General features: G+C 47.4%; 1 protein-coding gene across 3 annotated transcripts in view; it reads right to left on the bottom strand.

Annotated features, from left to right (window-relative positions):
* The window catches only part of SIK3 (SIK family kinase 3), a 92,412-nt gene that overhangs the window by 18,253 nt on the left and 57,300 nt on the right, over positions 1-16,859 (bottom strand). For all 3 annotated transcript variants that reach the window (XM_083480922.1, XM_083480921.1, XM_083480923.1), the window contains exons 4-13: positions 7,422-7,583; positions 6,986-7,110; positions 6,534-6,657; positions 2,817-2,935; positions 2,458-2,568; positions 2,222-2,365; positions 1,565-1,642; positions 1,357-1,466; positions 910-1,063; positions 423-578 (exon numbers count right to left, since the gene is read on the bottom strand). In XM_083480922.1, the coding sequence (XP_083337048.1) occupies positions 423-578; positions 910-1,063; positions 1,357-1,466; positions 1,565-1,642; positions 2,222-2,365; positions 2,458-2,568; positions 2,817-2,935; positions 6,534-6,657; positions 6,986-7,110; positions 7,422-7,583 (1,283 nt within the window). The remainder of the gene's footprint in view (positions 1-422; positions 579-909; positions 1,064-1,356; positions 1,467-1,564; positions 1,643-2,221; positions 2,366-2,457; positions 2,569-2,816; positions 2,936-6,533; positions 6,658-6,985; positions 7,111-7,421; positions 7,584-16,859) is intronic.

Here is a 16,859-nt window from a genome sequence, read left to right as displayed (position 1 = left end):
TAGGGTTTGTTTTTTGTTTTTAAAAAGGGGAATCTTTCAGAAGGAATAGGGAGTTAAGGCCATGGATCTGAGAAATACCATCTCGTCATATGCACTTGATCCTGCCCACCCTACTCCCCAAAAAACCCATGGACGTAGAGCAAGCCAGGAAGTCTCGGGTGGGGAAAGGGCCAGTAGGAAAACTAAGGAGAAAAACTGAGTTCCAGAAGATGCATGCTACACTAGCAAGGGTGAAGGGCCAGCTGAGAGAGGCACTCTGCATGTGGCAGGGCCACCACTTTTATCTGCCATGAGTAAGCCCAGAAGAAGCAGAATGTAATCACTTGGTCCATATCCATGGAGCTGTGAAATACTGTGAAAAGTGGGCACAGTGCTGTGCCAGAACACCCCCACCCCACCCCAGTCATCTTTCAGTTACTTACTGGTGTCATTGTAACAAGTGGAGAAGGACCCCGGGGACGCTTCAGGAGCTGTTGTGCGTGCAACTGGATATTGGCTCCTCCATCTGAAGCCCTCCGTCCAAGGGGTCCCATTCCGTTCAGCAATTGCAAAGTTGGGGGCTGCAGCAAGGACTGCTCCTGCAAGAAAATTCTGCATCTCTACCAAACCCTGGCTGCATACCTCATGAGTCAGGAGAAACAGCAGGGTCTGATGGGCATGGGAGAACCATGATCACACAAAAGCAGGCACTGAAATAGCAGTGGAGACTTCATCCCCTTAGATTGGCAGACAGGGCAGTGATGACTTGGGTCTCCATGTCATACAGCTGGGTGGGTGGGAGGGAAGGTGGGTGTCTTCTTAATTTGGTTTCAGGTCCAATTCAACAGGCTCATGAAACCATGGTAGCTGGTAATCTCACAGGAATAGGGACTGATGCTCAGAGTTCCCAAAGTGTTTCCTTTGCCATACCTTGTACTCTAACTGACCAGTTGGTTGCAGGTGCTGCATCGGAAGCATGTTGGCTGCCATGTTCATGTTGGGAGCCACCTGCAGGAAGGGGGCCTGGGGTGCGATCCGTGGGAAACAAGGTAGCAGCTTCTGGAGATCCTCCATCACCTCCGTGCTGCAAATACATCCACAATAACTCAGGAGACGGTCCAGGCAACCCTGCTTCTCTGCTCACATTCTGGGCTGCTGGTTTGCTTCCCACCACTTAGGAGTAGCAGAAGGGAGGCCAGCATTTTCCAGGCCAAACTTGTTAGATAATGTGTCACTACAGAGGTGACACCTGCCACTAAGCTGAGCCAGGAGCTAGGTCCCTCTTAGGGCAGAGGGCTGCAATACTGGAGGGAAATTTGCAACACCCTTTGATGGCTCTGGGATTGTTTGTAAGAAGCAGCAGGCAGCAAAACTCACCGAGGATCAGCCACTCCCACCGTGTGCCTCCTCATGGAGAGGTAGCGGACCAGAGCTTCAGGGGACGGCTCTTCGCCTTCGTCGCTATCCAGAGTCATTGCTCCATCAGTCTAGGGCAGAAACACATACCATAAGGTGGTTTGTGGGGAGAAATGCAGAAGCATCTGTGACTAGCAAGGGGAGATCCTGGAAGAGAAAAACAACTTACCTCCACTATTTGGTTCTCGGGGTTGATGAGCTGCACTTGTGGGACACTGATGCTCACTGGGTTGCCCGCCTGCTCTGCCTGCAAAGCAGCACAAAACCAAACTGTGAACACCAAATGCAGAAAGCCCATGGAAAGCCCAGCCCCATTCCTCTTGCTCAGCTGCCACCACCAGAGGCAGATATTTACCCTGGCCTTCGACACCTGATATATATATTTCCAGGACGCACCCAATTCTTATTACTATGATTTGTTTTAAGCTGCTTTTAATATTGTATTTTAAATTGCTATATTCATATTGCAGGCCTTGACGTATTATGGGTAAGAAATTGAAATAATCTACTGTGGGACCCTCCTGCCGCCCAGCAACGGAAGTAGCTGCCCAAGGTGGCAGAGAAAGGCTGAGTGGGCACCTGTGGGGATGCTGAAGGCAGCGCTGTCAGTCACCTTCTCAAAGTAACGAACCCCGAAATATTTTTAAGAGGCCGTCTGCCTACACAGACAAGAATTTGTCATTTCCAGCTCCAAGAGAAATAGCAATCGTCCCTGCATGAAGGCTAGTTTTGCACAGTGCCAGCTGCTAGCCAGGCACCCTCTGGAACTGCCCCATTGTGTAAGTTAATCTGAAAGCAACAGAGCTGCACCTCACAGAAGACTAACCTGGATGCTGGCTTGTGCTGGGAAGGCCATGGTCCGTGGGAGGCTGGGCAGAGTGGCAATGCGCAAGTTCTTATGCCTCTTTAGACGGTCACAGAGCAGACTGTAGATTGCACTGTAGTGATCGTAAGCATCTGTCCTTAATGACTGGGAAAGCAAGGAAACAACAAAATGATCAGCCTCACACCCAAGGCAAGCCGCTCTACTTCTACCCCAGAATGCCTGGAGACAGCCAGTACCTGGAGGGTGCGCTCCTTGTCCAGCCCCATCTCAGCCATGGCAAGCAGCACATCTTCATTCAGCGGTTCCATCTGCCTCTCAACCTTCAAGTGCTGACATTCGGCTATTAACTGGAAAGAACAGAGCGTTTCAATGGCTGTAACTTTCACAACAAGGAAAAGCACAAGAGCTGTTAAAGGTTTGGGGCTAGCTGGTCACAGACTGGCTGGGAAAACGCATCTCAATTCCATCTCCCAAGCAACCTCCTAGGGCAAGGAAGAGCTGAGAGATGCTGAACTCCTTGGGGAAACAAAGACAAAGGAGGCAAGAAACTGCCTGGATGGAGAGCCACCAAGGAAGGAGAGTTGAGCTGGCTCACCGTGTCGAACTCCGTATCCACCTCCCCAAGCTTCATCCACTTGTGTTTGCAGATCTGCTCCATGGAGAGCCGCCTGCTCGGTTCCAGCACCAGCATGTGGCGGATTAAGTGCTCACACTCTGCAAGACAACAGCAAGAGGCTGCTGAGGAACTGGCGAGAGAGGGAGCCATCACCAGCCACACCCACCTCAGCACATGGAGGGGAGCCATTCCACTTCTGAACATCACCAGGATGCATGTAAATATCAGGAAAACCCCGTTAAGCTCCTACAACCCCGCAAGGCTTGGCTGCACACAATGCAACCCCACCTCCCACAAGGTCTCTACTTAACAAATCTTACTCCCTTATTGTAACAGCTGCAGAACACAAGCGACCAGGCTCATTAGGATCTGGCCACTGGAGAAACCAAGTGTGGCTTCTGCTGACCACCACAAGACTCCAAGAAGCAAAGTTACTTTTTAAACACACAGGTGTGAAGCCTGTGGGGGCCCTATAGATGTTGCTGGACTCCCCCCCCCCATTCCATCAGTCCCAGTCAGCATGGCCAATGGTCAGAGGTGATGGGAACTCCACAACAACATCTGAAGGGCCTCCACAGATATTCCCGATCCCTAGGTTAGAGTATCCCATTAGCAGAAACCTAGCATTAAGTCACACATTTGCTTTTTTTGCTTAGTGGTGACTGGGCTTCCCACAAGAAACCAAAGAAGAATGTTGGGCTTTGATAAACTGATGTACAGATAAAATACATCATCATCATCATCATGTCTATATTGCCCTTCATCTGAAGATCACAGGCTGCTTTACAATATAAAACCACAAAAATACATACCATAATAACGAACAATAACAATACTTGCCCCACACATAGTTTAAAAGGCCATAGATTGTTTAATTAGCCAAAGGCCTAGAAGAAGAGGAATGTTTTTGCCTGGCACTGAAAGATATGTAGTGAAGGAGCCAGGCAATCATCCCTGGGGAGAGCATTCCACAACTGGGGAGTCACCACAGAAAAGGCCCATTGCCACCCTCCGAGCCTCTCACTGAGGAGGCACACAAAGAAGGGCCTCAGATGATGACCATAGGTTGGTTCATATGGGGTGAGGCGATCCTTGATGTATTGCGGTCCTGAGCCATTTAAGGCTTTATAGGTCAAAACCATCATTTTGAATAGGGCCCGGAAACTAATTGGCAGCCAGTGCAGTCAAGCCAGAATGGGGATTATATGCTCCAGTAAGCAACCTGGCTTCTGAATTCTGCACCAGCTCAAGTTTCCAAAACGTCTTCAGAGGCAGCCCCATGTATAACACATTGCAGTAATCTAACCTAGAGGTTATCGTAGCATGGATGACAGAAGTTAGACTATCCTTGTCCAGGTAGGGGTGCAGTTGGGCTACCAACCAAAGCTGATAGAAAGCACTCTGCACCACCTGAGCCTCAAGCTACAACAATGGACCCACAAGTACCCCCAAGCTTCATACCAGCTCCTTCACTAAGGTTGGGGAAGGCCAACACTATATGAGAAAAGGCTTATGGAACAAAACAGGGTTGGATTATTGAAATGTTTCAACCGGAGATGTGCAGGCAGTAACCTCATTCCAGCTCTCCTAAGGAAGAGCTCATAGCAGGGAGACAGAGACTGCCCAAACTGGATGCGTGCCCAAAGAACAGCAGGCCCAAAGCTCTTGCCTGTCTTCCATACAATTCTGAGAGAGACAGTCATATCTGTGCAACCCATTCTCAATGCAAGTGCTCAGCTTTTAAAGGTGGGCTTTGCCTTCCACAACACAGCTACATTTCAGGGGTCTTTCTCTTGCACTTGCCCCTAACTGATCTCTCTTCCCCACCTTGGCCCCAAGTTCCACACCTCAGCTGTAGCCAATCATTCTCTTCCATTAGCCAGAGACAGTCATGCCACATCTTTGGCAGCAAGAACTATAGTTCTGAAAGAGGGTTTAGGTGTATCAACATACTCCAAAGAAGTTAGATCTGGTCAGTCAATGGGAGTTAGAAAGGGACATCCCCCTGTGCCTCCAATAAAAGTGCAGAGAAACACTCCAGTCAGGGGCTTCAGTGCCATGAGAGGGGAAATGAAGGAAACAGAAAGAAGGCACACTGTTCAGTCTCTGATGCATCTGCTCACTGGAAACAGTTTTGTTTGTTTGTTTGGTCATCTTCAAACTAATATGGCTCTCGCATTTGAACTGGCTGGGCCACTGTTGCAGCAGCTGATAGTCCTGGAGTGGTTTGGAGGTCTTAGGTAGTGCTATCAGGGAAAGCTACGTGGGGAGGGGTCTCAGGACACCCAAGATAAGTTGGATTCACCAGCCACAAAGACAGGACACACAAGCACTTTGTGCGCTCTCTCTCTCTCTCTCTCTCTCTCTCTCTCTGTGTGTATGTGTGTGTGTGAGAGAGAGAGAGAGAGAAAGAGAAAGAGAGAGAGAGATGCTCTAGTAACCATTTGTGCGTAAAACAAGAGACTTTGCAAAATTAGCTGGTAAAGAGAGATCTCTCAATTCAAGCCCTTTGAACAACAGATGGACTGTCTCAACCAAACCACACATACGACAGGTACGCTTATGATGGGCATCTCCCACCCCTTGGTATACTTTTCTGCTTGGGGCTTCAGCTATCAAACAGGTTTCTTGCTGCCCAACTGATAAAAGCCTCACACTGCATCACTAGTCATTAAGCCACAATGAGTTCCAATTAACAATGCCAACAGGAAGCCAGCAGTCATTTCTAGACAGTGCTGCAGCAGGCTGAAAATTAATTTTCCTCCAGTTAAAGGTGGACAGTCAGAAAACAGCCCTTTGCTCACAGGAAGATGAAGGACACAGGTTCACTGGGTGGGCTTGCTGCATTGTGAGCGGGAAGGTCCAGCTGAAGGTCTCTCATGACTGATTCAAAGCACAAACAACCAATGCATGCAAGCTGTCTGGGAGTCTTCTCTAGACAGCCGTCATCCATCTCTTCCCAAGGTCCCAAAATGGCTCAGGCTTTCCCTGCTTGATACAGCCAGCATAAAAATAGGGTTCTATCTTCCTCTTTGTCAACAGCTCCAGGAGCAGAATTTTGGGCAGGCGGGTGGGTTTTGAGACCTCGCTCAAATTACTAATGTCTGCCTGCAGCACATTGGAAAGGGCACTGCAGTAGGTGGCTGGGGAGAGAGAACCTCAGCCATTCAGCTTTCGAGCTGAAGCAGTTTCTCTCTGACCCGCAGGAAAAGAAATACACCAGAAACTGAAAATCCACTTTTTAACATAGCCATGAATTTAGCTTTCTATGAGGAGGCGGTTCAGTTCCCATATAAGTAGTGCTCAAAGCACATAGAAGGAAAAGAGAGGGCAAAAGAACCCAACCTACAACTATTGTCTAGCGTGTTAGCCCAGACCACCTAGCATCCAAATTCTCTGACATCCTCTGCAGTTCCTAGTTTTGCAATCACCTGGCATCCTCAACAGCTGGGCAGTGAAATGCAGTTACTCAGTCTACAAGGGATTTTGTTGCAGCTCTTTATTTCAAAGAGATCAGAGTGCCAGGCATGGCTGTCCCAAGCGAGGCGACCTCAAATTCAAGAAGTTGCCAGTGTGAAACTGAACCCCTGATGTCAGCCAGTACCTGTAGCTGCTGACTTTTCTGAGGAGGAGGAGAAGGAGGAGGAGGAGGAGGAGGAGGAGGAGGAAGGGGACATCTCCCCACAGAGCCTTTACCTGTGGACATGAAAAATGGAATGCGAAACTTCCCACTCAGGACCCTCGCCCGCAGGTTCTGCAGTGTACTCCCATCAAAAGGCAGGGCCCCGCAGACCAGCACGTAGAGCACCACCCCAAGGCTCTGCAAGAGAAGAGGGCACAAACGTTAGGTGTCATTTGGGGCAACAGCAATATGAAGCAAACATGTGCCCTAGTAAGGAAAATCTATTTAAGAAAAGGGGCCCCGGTCAGAGGAGCCCCTTTCCAAAAAGGTCCCACTTATATCTTTTAAAAACTTTAAAATTATTGCACATGGACAATGACAAAAGTTGGTTCACTAATCAAATGCATATAGTGACAAAAAGGCTTTCCCTCAAAGCTGCTTCGGTGTGCTCCAGAAGCAGCGTTCCCCTCCCCCTCCCCTTACAAAGGGAAATGCTGGCAGTGCAGAGTGGTTCTTGATGGTTTACCCAAATGTCCACCTTTGGCCCATCATACTCCTTCCCTTCAAAGAGTTCTGGGGCAGCATAGGGGGGACTTCCACACCAGGTCTTCAGCAGCTGACCGGGCGTGAAGATATTACTGAATCCAAAATCTGGAAGAGAAACAGGAGGGCAGCAATTCAGAGACCACCCAGTATCACAGTTTTTCTATAAAGGTTTCTAATCATTTCTATTGGATTAGCTCAGCAATGCAACAGCAGCAGGGAAGGCTGGCCCCAAGTGGAGGTGCAGAATCATGAATAACTAAGCCCTAAAAGTCTCGCAGGGCAGTGGAACACCATCCTTGGTGGCCAGGAGCAGAAGCAGCAAGATCTGTCACTTGTCAGAAACCTCAAGTTGCCAGGATTTGACCTGGGCTGCTTTGCTTGGGTAGCCTATGCATCCATCTTTTAAAATGGCCAACCTGCTATTTTGATGTTCAGATTTGCATCCAGAAGCAAATTCTCTGCTTTCAGATCTCTGTGGACGATGTTACGACAGTGGCAGAAATGGACAGCTGCCACTATCTGCTTAAACTTCTTCCGGGCTTCTTTTTCAGCCATTCGTCCATGGGCCACGAGGTGATCTGAAGGAGATGAGGTGGGGAGGGAGAAGAGAGAGAAAGCATAACCATTGTTATTGGATCAGTATAGACTTACTTTGGTTTACTGCAGGACTTGTAAGGCCTGCACTGCCCAGAATGGATCTATCTAGCACCATCTTGTGCTGGGGAAACAGCACAAGGAGGTGGTGGCACAACTGCCAGGCAAAGTGTCAAGACATGCCCCAGCTCACAGAAGCTAACCTCTCTAGGCCTGCAGCAGGAGAGCTCCTTTCATATTTGGGCACATCTTCTCTGCCTATTTCAGTCGGATTCAAAGTCTGCCCTATACCCAAGGATGGTGGTAGGTACCCCAATCACCAGCCCTATTTAAATGCCTTAGAATACTTCTGCAAGATGCTAAGACTCAGCCTCTGGTGAGTCTCCATGCCAGAGCAAAAATGCCTCTCTGGGCAAGCATAATGTTCCAATGACACACAATTGTATTTTAACACCCATGTTTGATAAAAGATGTCAGCTGTAGATGAAGGCTGTTGCAATTATGCTGAGCACTGTGAGTGAGCAACAGGGGATATTCACGGGTCACCTTCCCACGAAGAATTACAGGGATTGGGGCAAATTTGCCCCAGAGGGGGAAAGAGGCCTACGAGATTCACATTCCATATGCAAGAAACCAGGGGAGATGCAAGTGAAAGAAAAGTCCCTGGAACAGCTGACCTCGACCTTTGAAGGGGTGCAGAAAAAAATAGTGTGTGAGGGAGTATGTGTGTACAATATGATGGATCCTGAAAAAAGGAAAAGGCTGAGGCTCTGAAGGGAAGGCAAAGTTCTGCCAAGTTTTCTTTGTGAAGATGAGATTTGATTTGATTTTGATTTAGCCCCCAGAGCGGGGGTGGGGGTGGTATATGGAGCCCCTTTTAATTCAGACAAAACCCCAGTGCCAGCAAAGGAGAAGCCTCTGGGATGATGGCAGCAGCCAGAGCAGGGCAGTTTCCTGTGACAGTAGCTGTTGGCTCCAGCCTTCTCACCCTGACAATAGCTCTTTTAATAAAGAGGCAAGCAGGAAACTGGCCCAAAGGTTGTTTTTAGCTGTTTGCTGCTTCTGAAAACTGCGAACACTGTGCAACCTCCAGTTGTCAATGGGTTATTTAGAAAATGTCACAAAAGAAACTCCTGCAGAAGGCGGCCACGGATAAATAGGCCGCAGCTCTTTGGTGGGACTGGTAGATCACATGATGCCTGCCCAGCTTGAACAACAAGAAGTAGCTGGCAGAAAGAAAAAAGCAGGGGGAGATTATAACTTCTTACACATTAATGTGGAGGGAGAGGAATGGTTGGGTCAAGATAGAGAGCCTGTTTGCTAACCATTTGGGAATTCAAGGAGAGGGCCATTGCACAGCGAGTAGAGCATCTGCTTTGCATGCAGAAAGTCACAGATTCAAATCCCAGCATCTCTGGGTAAGGCTGGGGAAGACTCCTGCCTGAACTCCTGGTGTCACTGCCAGTCAGTGCAGGCAGTACTGAGCTAGGTGAGCCAATCATGTGTCTAGGCAGAAGGCCCCGTCTCAGGCGAGCATCATTTGAGGAAAGGGGAGAGGATGTACATAAGGAACACCAGGAAGAGTATGGGCTCATTCACAATTGTGTTTGACACATATTTTGATCATATGGTGTGTCAATTAATCCCCACAGGTCCGAAAGCTTTCCTTGTTGTTCTGCAGCTGTGTCTTCCGAAAGACCAATCTTACCCGCTGAATTGGATCTTATCAGATGTGCAGAATATCATTTATAAGAGAGATTTTGCTTAACTGAGCATCAGTTTAAGGGGTAAGACCAGGTTTTTGCAAAGCACAGTGACAGAAAAATGAGAAAAGCTCCTGGGTCCAGACGAATTAATCAGAACACAATAAAATCAAACTACAAGTCAGGTGAAAGTGTGGCTGTGCTCTATTATTGCTTCTGGTAGAGAGGAACAACAGTTTTCAATTATAAAGCACTTTGGAACCATTATTGTATTTTGCTACGGGAAGTATTGTCTTTAATTTGCTATATATATATGCTACTCTTCCTCCCAAGATTTGGTTACATAAACACCTTTTAAAGTAGATCTGTCTGCCTGTCTGTCTATCTGACAGAGATTTGAACCTAGAGTTTCCATAGCTTCTGAAGCACAATTTCCTATCTGTATTACAGGTAGAATATGTTGGTGCAGGAGAAAAATGTAAGCATAAAAGGAAAATTTCCTGGATGTCAAGTTCTGGGTTTGGGACAGATACGCTTTAGTAAGAGAACCCCAACAGAGATTCAAAATAGCAAATATGCAGCAAAGCAAAGCATGGAAATAGAGACTGTTAGACCTTTAAAATATATCCTTCCAAGTTCCTTCCAAAGTTCCTCACTTCTCCTAGCACAGGAAAAGACCAAACGTTTGGTAAGTTAAAAATGGTTTCCTTACAAACTTTCCAAATGTTAAGTTCATGTGCTCTTCCAGACAGCAATCAGAAAAGTTGCACAGGCAGCAAATGTGGCTTAGTTACAGGGATGAAAAAGTTCCTAAATTATGGGTAAAGGAACTCAAGAGAGGCTGGTTAGACGAGCCATGCAGTCTGAACTGCAACAATCAGCTCAGACCTCCTCACACATTGAGCTTCTATGATTAACTGAGGTACAATAATACTCTTGACCACCTTCCTCCCAAGCTGCGCAGGAGTGACCTAGCTAAGCCTAGCAGGACAGCTTATTCTATGGCATTAACCCCTTCATGCACTAATTAGACTTAAGCATGTGGGTTATATGAGGCTAGTTATCCCACATAATAAAGGTAAAGGTACCCCTGCCCGTACGGGCCAGTCTTGACAGACTCTAGGGTTGTGCGCTCATCTCACTCTAGAGGCCGGTAGCCAGCGCTGTCCGCAGACACTTCCGGGTCACATGGCCAGCGTGACGAAGCTGCTCCGGCGAACCGGCACCAGAGCAGCACACGGAAACGCCGTTTACCTTCCCGCTATAAAGCGGTACCTATTTATCTACTTGCACTTAAGGGTGCTTTTGAACTGCTAGGTGGGCAGGAGTCCCACATAATAGTGAAGTCATTTTATAGACAGGGAATTGATACCCTATTCCCCAGGCCTCACTCTGCTAAGAGTGTTCCTGCTATGAAGAAGTAAAAGTAGCAATATGATTTCTGTCCGGGGGGGGGGGAGAAACGGTGCCCCTCCAAATACTGCTGGACTCCAGCTCCATCATCTCCGAGTGTTGGCCATGTTGCGCCTGATGGATTCAAGCTATATCTCAAGGACCTCACTCCTGGCCCAGAGAGTTTAAGAGTCAAGGCCACAAGCCCTTCTTACATTCCCAGGTGGGATCAAAAGAAACTCCCTCACGCTTGCTTCCTCCTTTTCTCCCTTCACAGTTCATTTGGACTGCTTCTTGAGTATTCATAAAAGAATAATTTACTCTGTAAATAGTTACTGGGCTCCAGAGGCAAGAGCCAAACCATGTTCGTAATCTCCTGGAGGAAGGTTACAAACATTTCACCTCCTTTGTCTCTGAGACAAAAGCTGGTGCCTTTTTGCCATCTTCTCTTGTAACCAGCTTTGTATCATGGGCCTTTCTGCCTTCTAGTGATTAATGTCAGAGGTAGCTTGCATCTACAGATTGTGAAATACAGAATTATCCAACAGGCTGCTCTTTGCTCTAAATCTTGCACAAATTTGGCAGCATTTCTGTAGCTGATTGGCCCACAAGCCATCTTTCAACCCATAATGGAAGGTGGGCTCCCTCTCTCTTCTGCATTTCTACCAGGGCAGTAAAATTTCACACCTCAGCTTAAAGAAATATTTGCCCAGTATGTGCTAAAAAAAAGGGGCATATATATGTGTGCACTCAGAGAGACCAGGACGGTTTGTGTTTTAGAATGCGTTTGTGTTTTGTTTCTTTGAATAAAGAATTACCGTATTTTTCGCTCTATAACACGCACCCGACCACAACACGCACGTAGTTTTTAGAGGAGGAAAATCCGTAGGCATGCCACCCGTAGGCATTCCCTCCATAACACGCACATACATTTCCCCTTTCTTTTTAGGAGGAAAAAAGTGAGTGTTATGGTGCAAAAAATACGGTAACTTCATCGGCACCTTGTGAGTTATTGCTGAGCTGTTCCTGACTCCCGCCTTGACACTAGGGAAGCTTCAGGAGAAGCTGCAATGTTCACTCCTGCATCCAAACCCAAGACTCTACCTCCTCAACTGCTCCTTAAAAAGAACAGCAGCACAATCCTATGTATGCTGACTTACAAGCAAGTCCCACTGAGTTGGGCTTACTTCCTAGTAAGTGTGTATAGGCACCCTCTGCAACTTTACCACACGCCCACTTCACTGCCTGCACCTGGTATCTTTTATTATAAATGAAATTTAATCAGGGAAGGAAAAGAAGCTTGCCGGCTGAAAGCCCCATCAAAATATATTAGAAATGCAACATCAAAAGAAAGAAATTGCTCTTTATCTGGAGAGGCAGAAGGCTTTTGATGTGTTTGTGTAATTAGTATTTACTGTGAACTGCTTGTGCCTGGGTATTTTAATTAGTGGGCACTTTTGGCCAAAACAACCACCTAATGGGAAAACTTTAGCTTAATTTTGATTCTCTAAAGCAGACTTTCATCTTTCGCTCTATAATTAATACGGTTTATGAAGGGAAGCAGGTTGAAACTGCCCAACCTTCCCTTTTGAGGCCAAAGCAGCAGGCTCCTTCTGAAGAAATGGTTTCTTGGATGCATCTGTAGTGTTGTTCCCAATACCACACACTGGCTTTCCCGCTGCAATTTAACAGTTCCTAAAGCACAAGGCTGAACTAGGTCAATGTTTTTGGATGAATCTCAGCCCTTGGCAGGCACCCAAATGGTGATGGGGTGGGCATATCTTGCTGTTCTCAGCTGAGAGCTATCATCTCAGGTGCATGTGCTCCATGTGAACAGTAGAGCAGGTCCTTCGTGAGAGCAAATCTCCCTCTCTTCCTCTGTTACTCAACAGTTGGGTAAAACCAGAAAGATTTGCTTGATGTAGTCAGAAGCAGTTCAGATCCCATTCTAAACCGTTCATCACCTTCCAACTTTGATCCACCTCTCTAGCAAGACCAGGCAATGGCGCCCTTTCCGTCCCAACTCCCTTGTCCACCAAAGAGGCCTGGATCCCAGTAGGAGATCAGGCTGCAGACTTGATCTCTCCAGCAGTCCCAGCCACCATTGGCTCTGCTTGCAGTTACCAGCTGGGATAAAGTCTACATGGCTTTGTTCCACTGACAGGAGCAACAGAAGTACTTTTTATTACAATTAACAATGTTATAAAGAGCCATTTGATTGCTCCAGGAAAAAAGCACATGTTTAGCAACAAAGCCTTCCTGCAAATGGATCAAAGCTTTCTAAGAATGGCCAGGGATCAACCTTGCTGCAAAGGCACAGAGATTTGTGTCTATTTTCTTGGACCTGAACTGGTGTTCTGTTTTGTTTTTCTAAAGTAAACACTTCCCTAGGTTAATGACAAATAAATGAGTTCTCTCTAAAAGCTCTTTGCCAGACACTAGGTCATTGGTACCAGGTCATTTGGAGATAATATCTCTCGGGAGGCAGCTGAGTGAAAGCTCCCAATATCAGGTATGAATGGCGTGCCCAGAGCAGCTATCAGTTCTCCTCTTGGTTGGGGCCACTCAGTATCAACTCTGCTTACCTAGAGCTAAAGTGGCAGCCAGCTGCTCCACTAACACCCTTAGAAAGTCATCCCAGCAGCACGTCCAGACTACATGATTTGCTCAACTCTCCCAGGGGCCACAAAGAAGTGGGTGGGTGGGTCCAGAGGCACAAAGTGGGCCAAGCAATGGATGTGACTACACATGTGCAGTAGGCCACATCCCAGTTGTGCACAATCCACAGGTCTCTGCCCTCACCCCACACATCTGCACCCCACACATTCAGGCAAGCAAGGGACATCATTACACTTCAGAGAAACATTCCAGCCAGGCACAAGGGTGGGGGTGGGGTGCATAGATACAGATGCCTGGAGGGCTGCGCTTGGCCCCTGAGCCTGTGGCTTCCTACCTCTGGCCTAATTCAATTAGGGGAACTTTGATGGACCATATGAGAAATTTGCTTATACTGCTAGGATTGATAGATGCGTGGTATGGATCATGTCTGCCCAATAAGCAGCTCCACTCTAGAGAATCCTAAACACGCCCCCCAGTCTCCTGCAGTTATTGTTCCCATGTGATGAAAATTACTGCATCCTACCCGCACTCTTTATGTAGGATTTACAGCTGTAACATATGCTTCATGCCCACCCAGCCCCTCCTTCTGAAGGCCTCTGAAATTGCTGAAGATTGTCAGAGCAAAAGGTAGAGCAACACCACCCATCACCACTAGCCATCCCCTTCAAAAAGAAGACTGACATTTGCACCTATGTTTTGCCTAAGGGGCAGGTTACAAGTCCCACTATGACGCTATATGGGTGGCCCAGCCAAGAAGGGAAGGAGGAATTGAAAACCCCTTGCCATTACACCACAAAGGCCCAGCAGCATTCAACTGCCTGGAAGCAGCTCTGCTCAGCAGAGCTCCTGCTGATGTTTTTCCAGGCAACGCGCAGGCCGCTCTGAAGCCAACAGTGACAATGATCTGCTTGGGCTGGCGGCGGAAAGGGTAGCTCAGCACTCTGGATCACGTCAGGGCTGCAAGTGCTCCAGCTCCTTACCCGCAAGCTTTGGCCAGATTACCAACGGAAATTAAAAAGTCACTTTAAACATTGGATAAATTAAGCTGTCTCCTCCCCCTCCCCCTAAATGTCAGGTTCCTTTTTACAGTAGCTGCAGTGTAAACAAGCGACAGGGCGTTATTAACACAGCTGCAGTCAGGGAAGCCGCTCTGGGAGCTGCTCACAGTGCAGCCAGTGACTCCAATGGAACAAGTCACCCATACAGAGAAAGAGACTCTGAATGGAAGCCATGTGGCCAGCTAAGGGAGCTGCCTGAAACTGTCTTGTTTCAGCACAGAAACAAGCCAGTAGCTAGAAGAGACTCCTCTTAGGGTGGAAGTTATCAAGGAAGGGAGAGAAATGCTGGGCCTCTGCTTCCTTCAACAAATCTATCTCCTCCTCCTCATCTCTGGAGCTCCTGAGAAGCTTTTCACTAGGAAACACAGAGGAAGTTCTGGTTTCACTCTCCCAGCAGATGAGGGGTTTAGGGCTAAAGTAGATCTTGAGTGGCGGCTGAAGACAGCTGGGGAATGATGGAGGTAAACAAGATGCACAGGCCAAATGACAGAAGCGGGTTCCACAATTAGGCTTGCCAGCTCTCAGCTAGCAAGCAAGGCCATGGGGGTTGGATGGCGTGCAGCAGATCAGCTGCTCCAAACGAGCTGAATTTACTGCAGCATGAAGGGCTTCCAAAAGCAATGGGGAGATTTCCATCCGCTCTGCACGTAACAAGGTTATTTTAGTAACCATCAGAAGAAGCCTGATCAAACTCACACAGGGCGGCTTTCTGGAGGGAAGGCTGCTCGGCTCAGGATAGATATGCAAGGGACAGAAGCTGGGGCTCCCTGAAAAGGAGAGATACTGAAGACAATTTGCTTCTGACCAGTCAAACATCCCCAGGTGTATCCAGCAGAGAGCTCATGCTTCTGTCTTCCCTCCACTGGACAGCTCATCTCCCAACCAAAAGGGAGAACAAGGCAACCGCAGGCCATGCGGTCTTCCATGGAGAGTCCAGAAGGAAAGAGCTCTTCAAAATGTTCTTGATTAATTGATTGAAACAGTTCTCCCTGACCCCCTCCTTCTTGTCAGACAGCTGATGTCAGTCCCCACAGACAATGCTGTGCTAGGTGGGCAAGTAGTCTGGCCAGCTATAAAGGCAGCTTTCCATAGGCAAACTCTTTACATTACTCTGTCTTTAAAAATGCTGAAAGCAGTTGCTCCATATGCAGCAATGTTTCTTCAGTTATATCATTACAAAACATTTCATATCACTTTCCATTCCCAGCAAGGGAACCCCAAAGCAGTTTGCATAAAAGAACAAAATATCACCAAGTAAAAGAAATAAAAAATAAAACCTTCACTGGAAGTGCCTATGGCTTCCTTTAAAATGATGACTTCCACTCTTTGCTTGTGACTTGGCCCGCTTGCTTAAGCCACCTTTGAAGGTGCTCCTGCTCTCTGTGGTCTGCTTTGCAGGGGCTAATCTCTGTCAGACGTACGTGTGTGTGTGTGTGTGTGTGTGTGTGGTCTAAGTGCAAAAGAATGGTCATGTTCTGCAGTGGCACACTTAGGCTGGTGGCCTGTCTTTCTTTTCCGACTGAAAAGTGCTTGTCCAGAGCATTTTGAACAGTCCCGAGTAGCTACTCTTGAAAAATGCAGAGCAACAGTCCTCAGCTATGCATTTTTCCACTGACATATCATATACTATCAACAGTTTTAAAAATAACAAAAAACAGTTAACCAGCTGGAGAATGTGAAATGGCTGGCTCTACCCCACTGGAAATCAGATGCTGCCTCCTCTGACCCACAGAGGTTAATTCTGCAGAGCAGGGATGGAGCAGGGATGGAGAACCTTCCCTAGGGCATTTGTCATGATGGCTGAGGCTGGCAGGAGTTGAAACTCAACATCTGGAGGACCACAGCTTCCCTACCCTTGTTACTGAGTCATGGGAGAGTGCTGAGATTTGTAGAATGAGAATTCACCCAAACCATTTTTGTAAAACACATCACCCCCAAACCATAAGGGGGGCAAAGTGTTTTCAGGTGGCACGAAAGCCCTGAGAATGTAGATGTATTGTACATGTGTGTTTATGTATGCATGCTGCTAGCCAGAATCCACAATAGAAAGCCACAGAAGGTGCACTTGAGATTTACAAGAGAGCTTTGGAGATTTAGCAAGCCTGCCCAAGAAGTTATTGAGTTTTATGCACTGGAAAATGCAATTTTCCAGCCGGAAATGCATTGGGACCATTTACTAGTGACTGTTTATCAAACTAACCCCCCTTTTAATTTTCACAGAAGCTGCAGTGGATCATTAGCTCCATCTTTCCCGCAGGAGAAGCCAACTCAGAACAGCTTTGCTCTGCTCAAATGCACCCACCAGTTTTGAAAATGAATTTTAAGCTGGCAAAACTTTTCCCAAGGTTGCACATTTCAGGCCTTTAGTTATGAAAGGCACCCTCATTTTTTAAATGTTATTCCTCCTTAGGAAGGCAACAAACCCAGTTCACTGCAGCTTGCAAGTCCTCCCACCAAATACGTTGATCAATGGAAAGTTCCAAGACCT

This window comes from Podarcis liolepis (assembly GCF_965112155.1).
Source record: "Podarcis liolepis genome assembly, chromosome: 16".
Lineage (NCBI taxonomy): Eukaryota > Metazoa > Chordata > Lepidosauria > Squamata > Lacertidae > Podarcis > Podarcis liolepis.
This window is presented reverse-complemented; position numbering and strand designations above follow the sequence as displayed.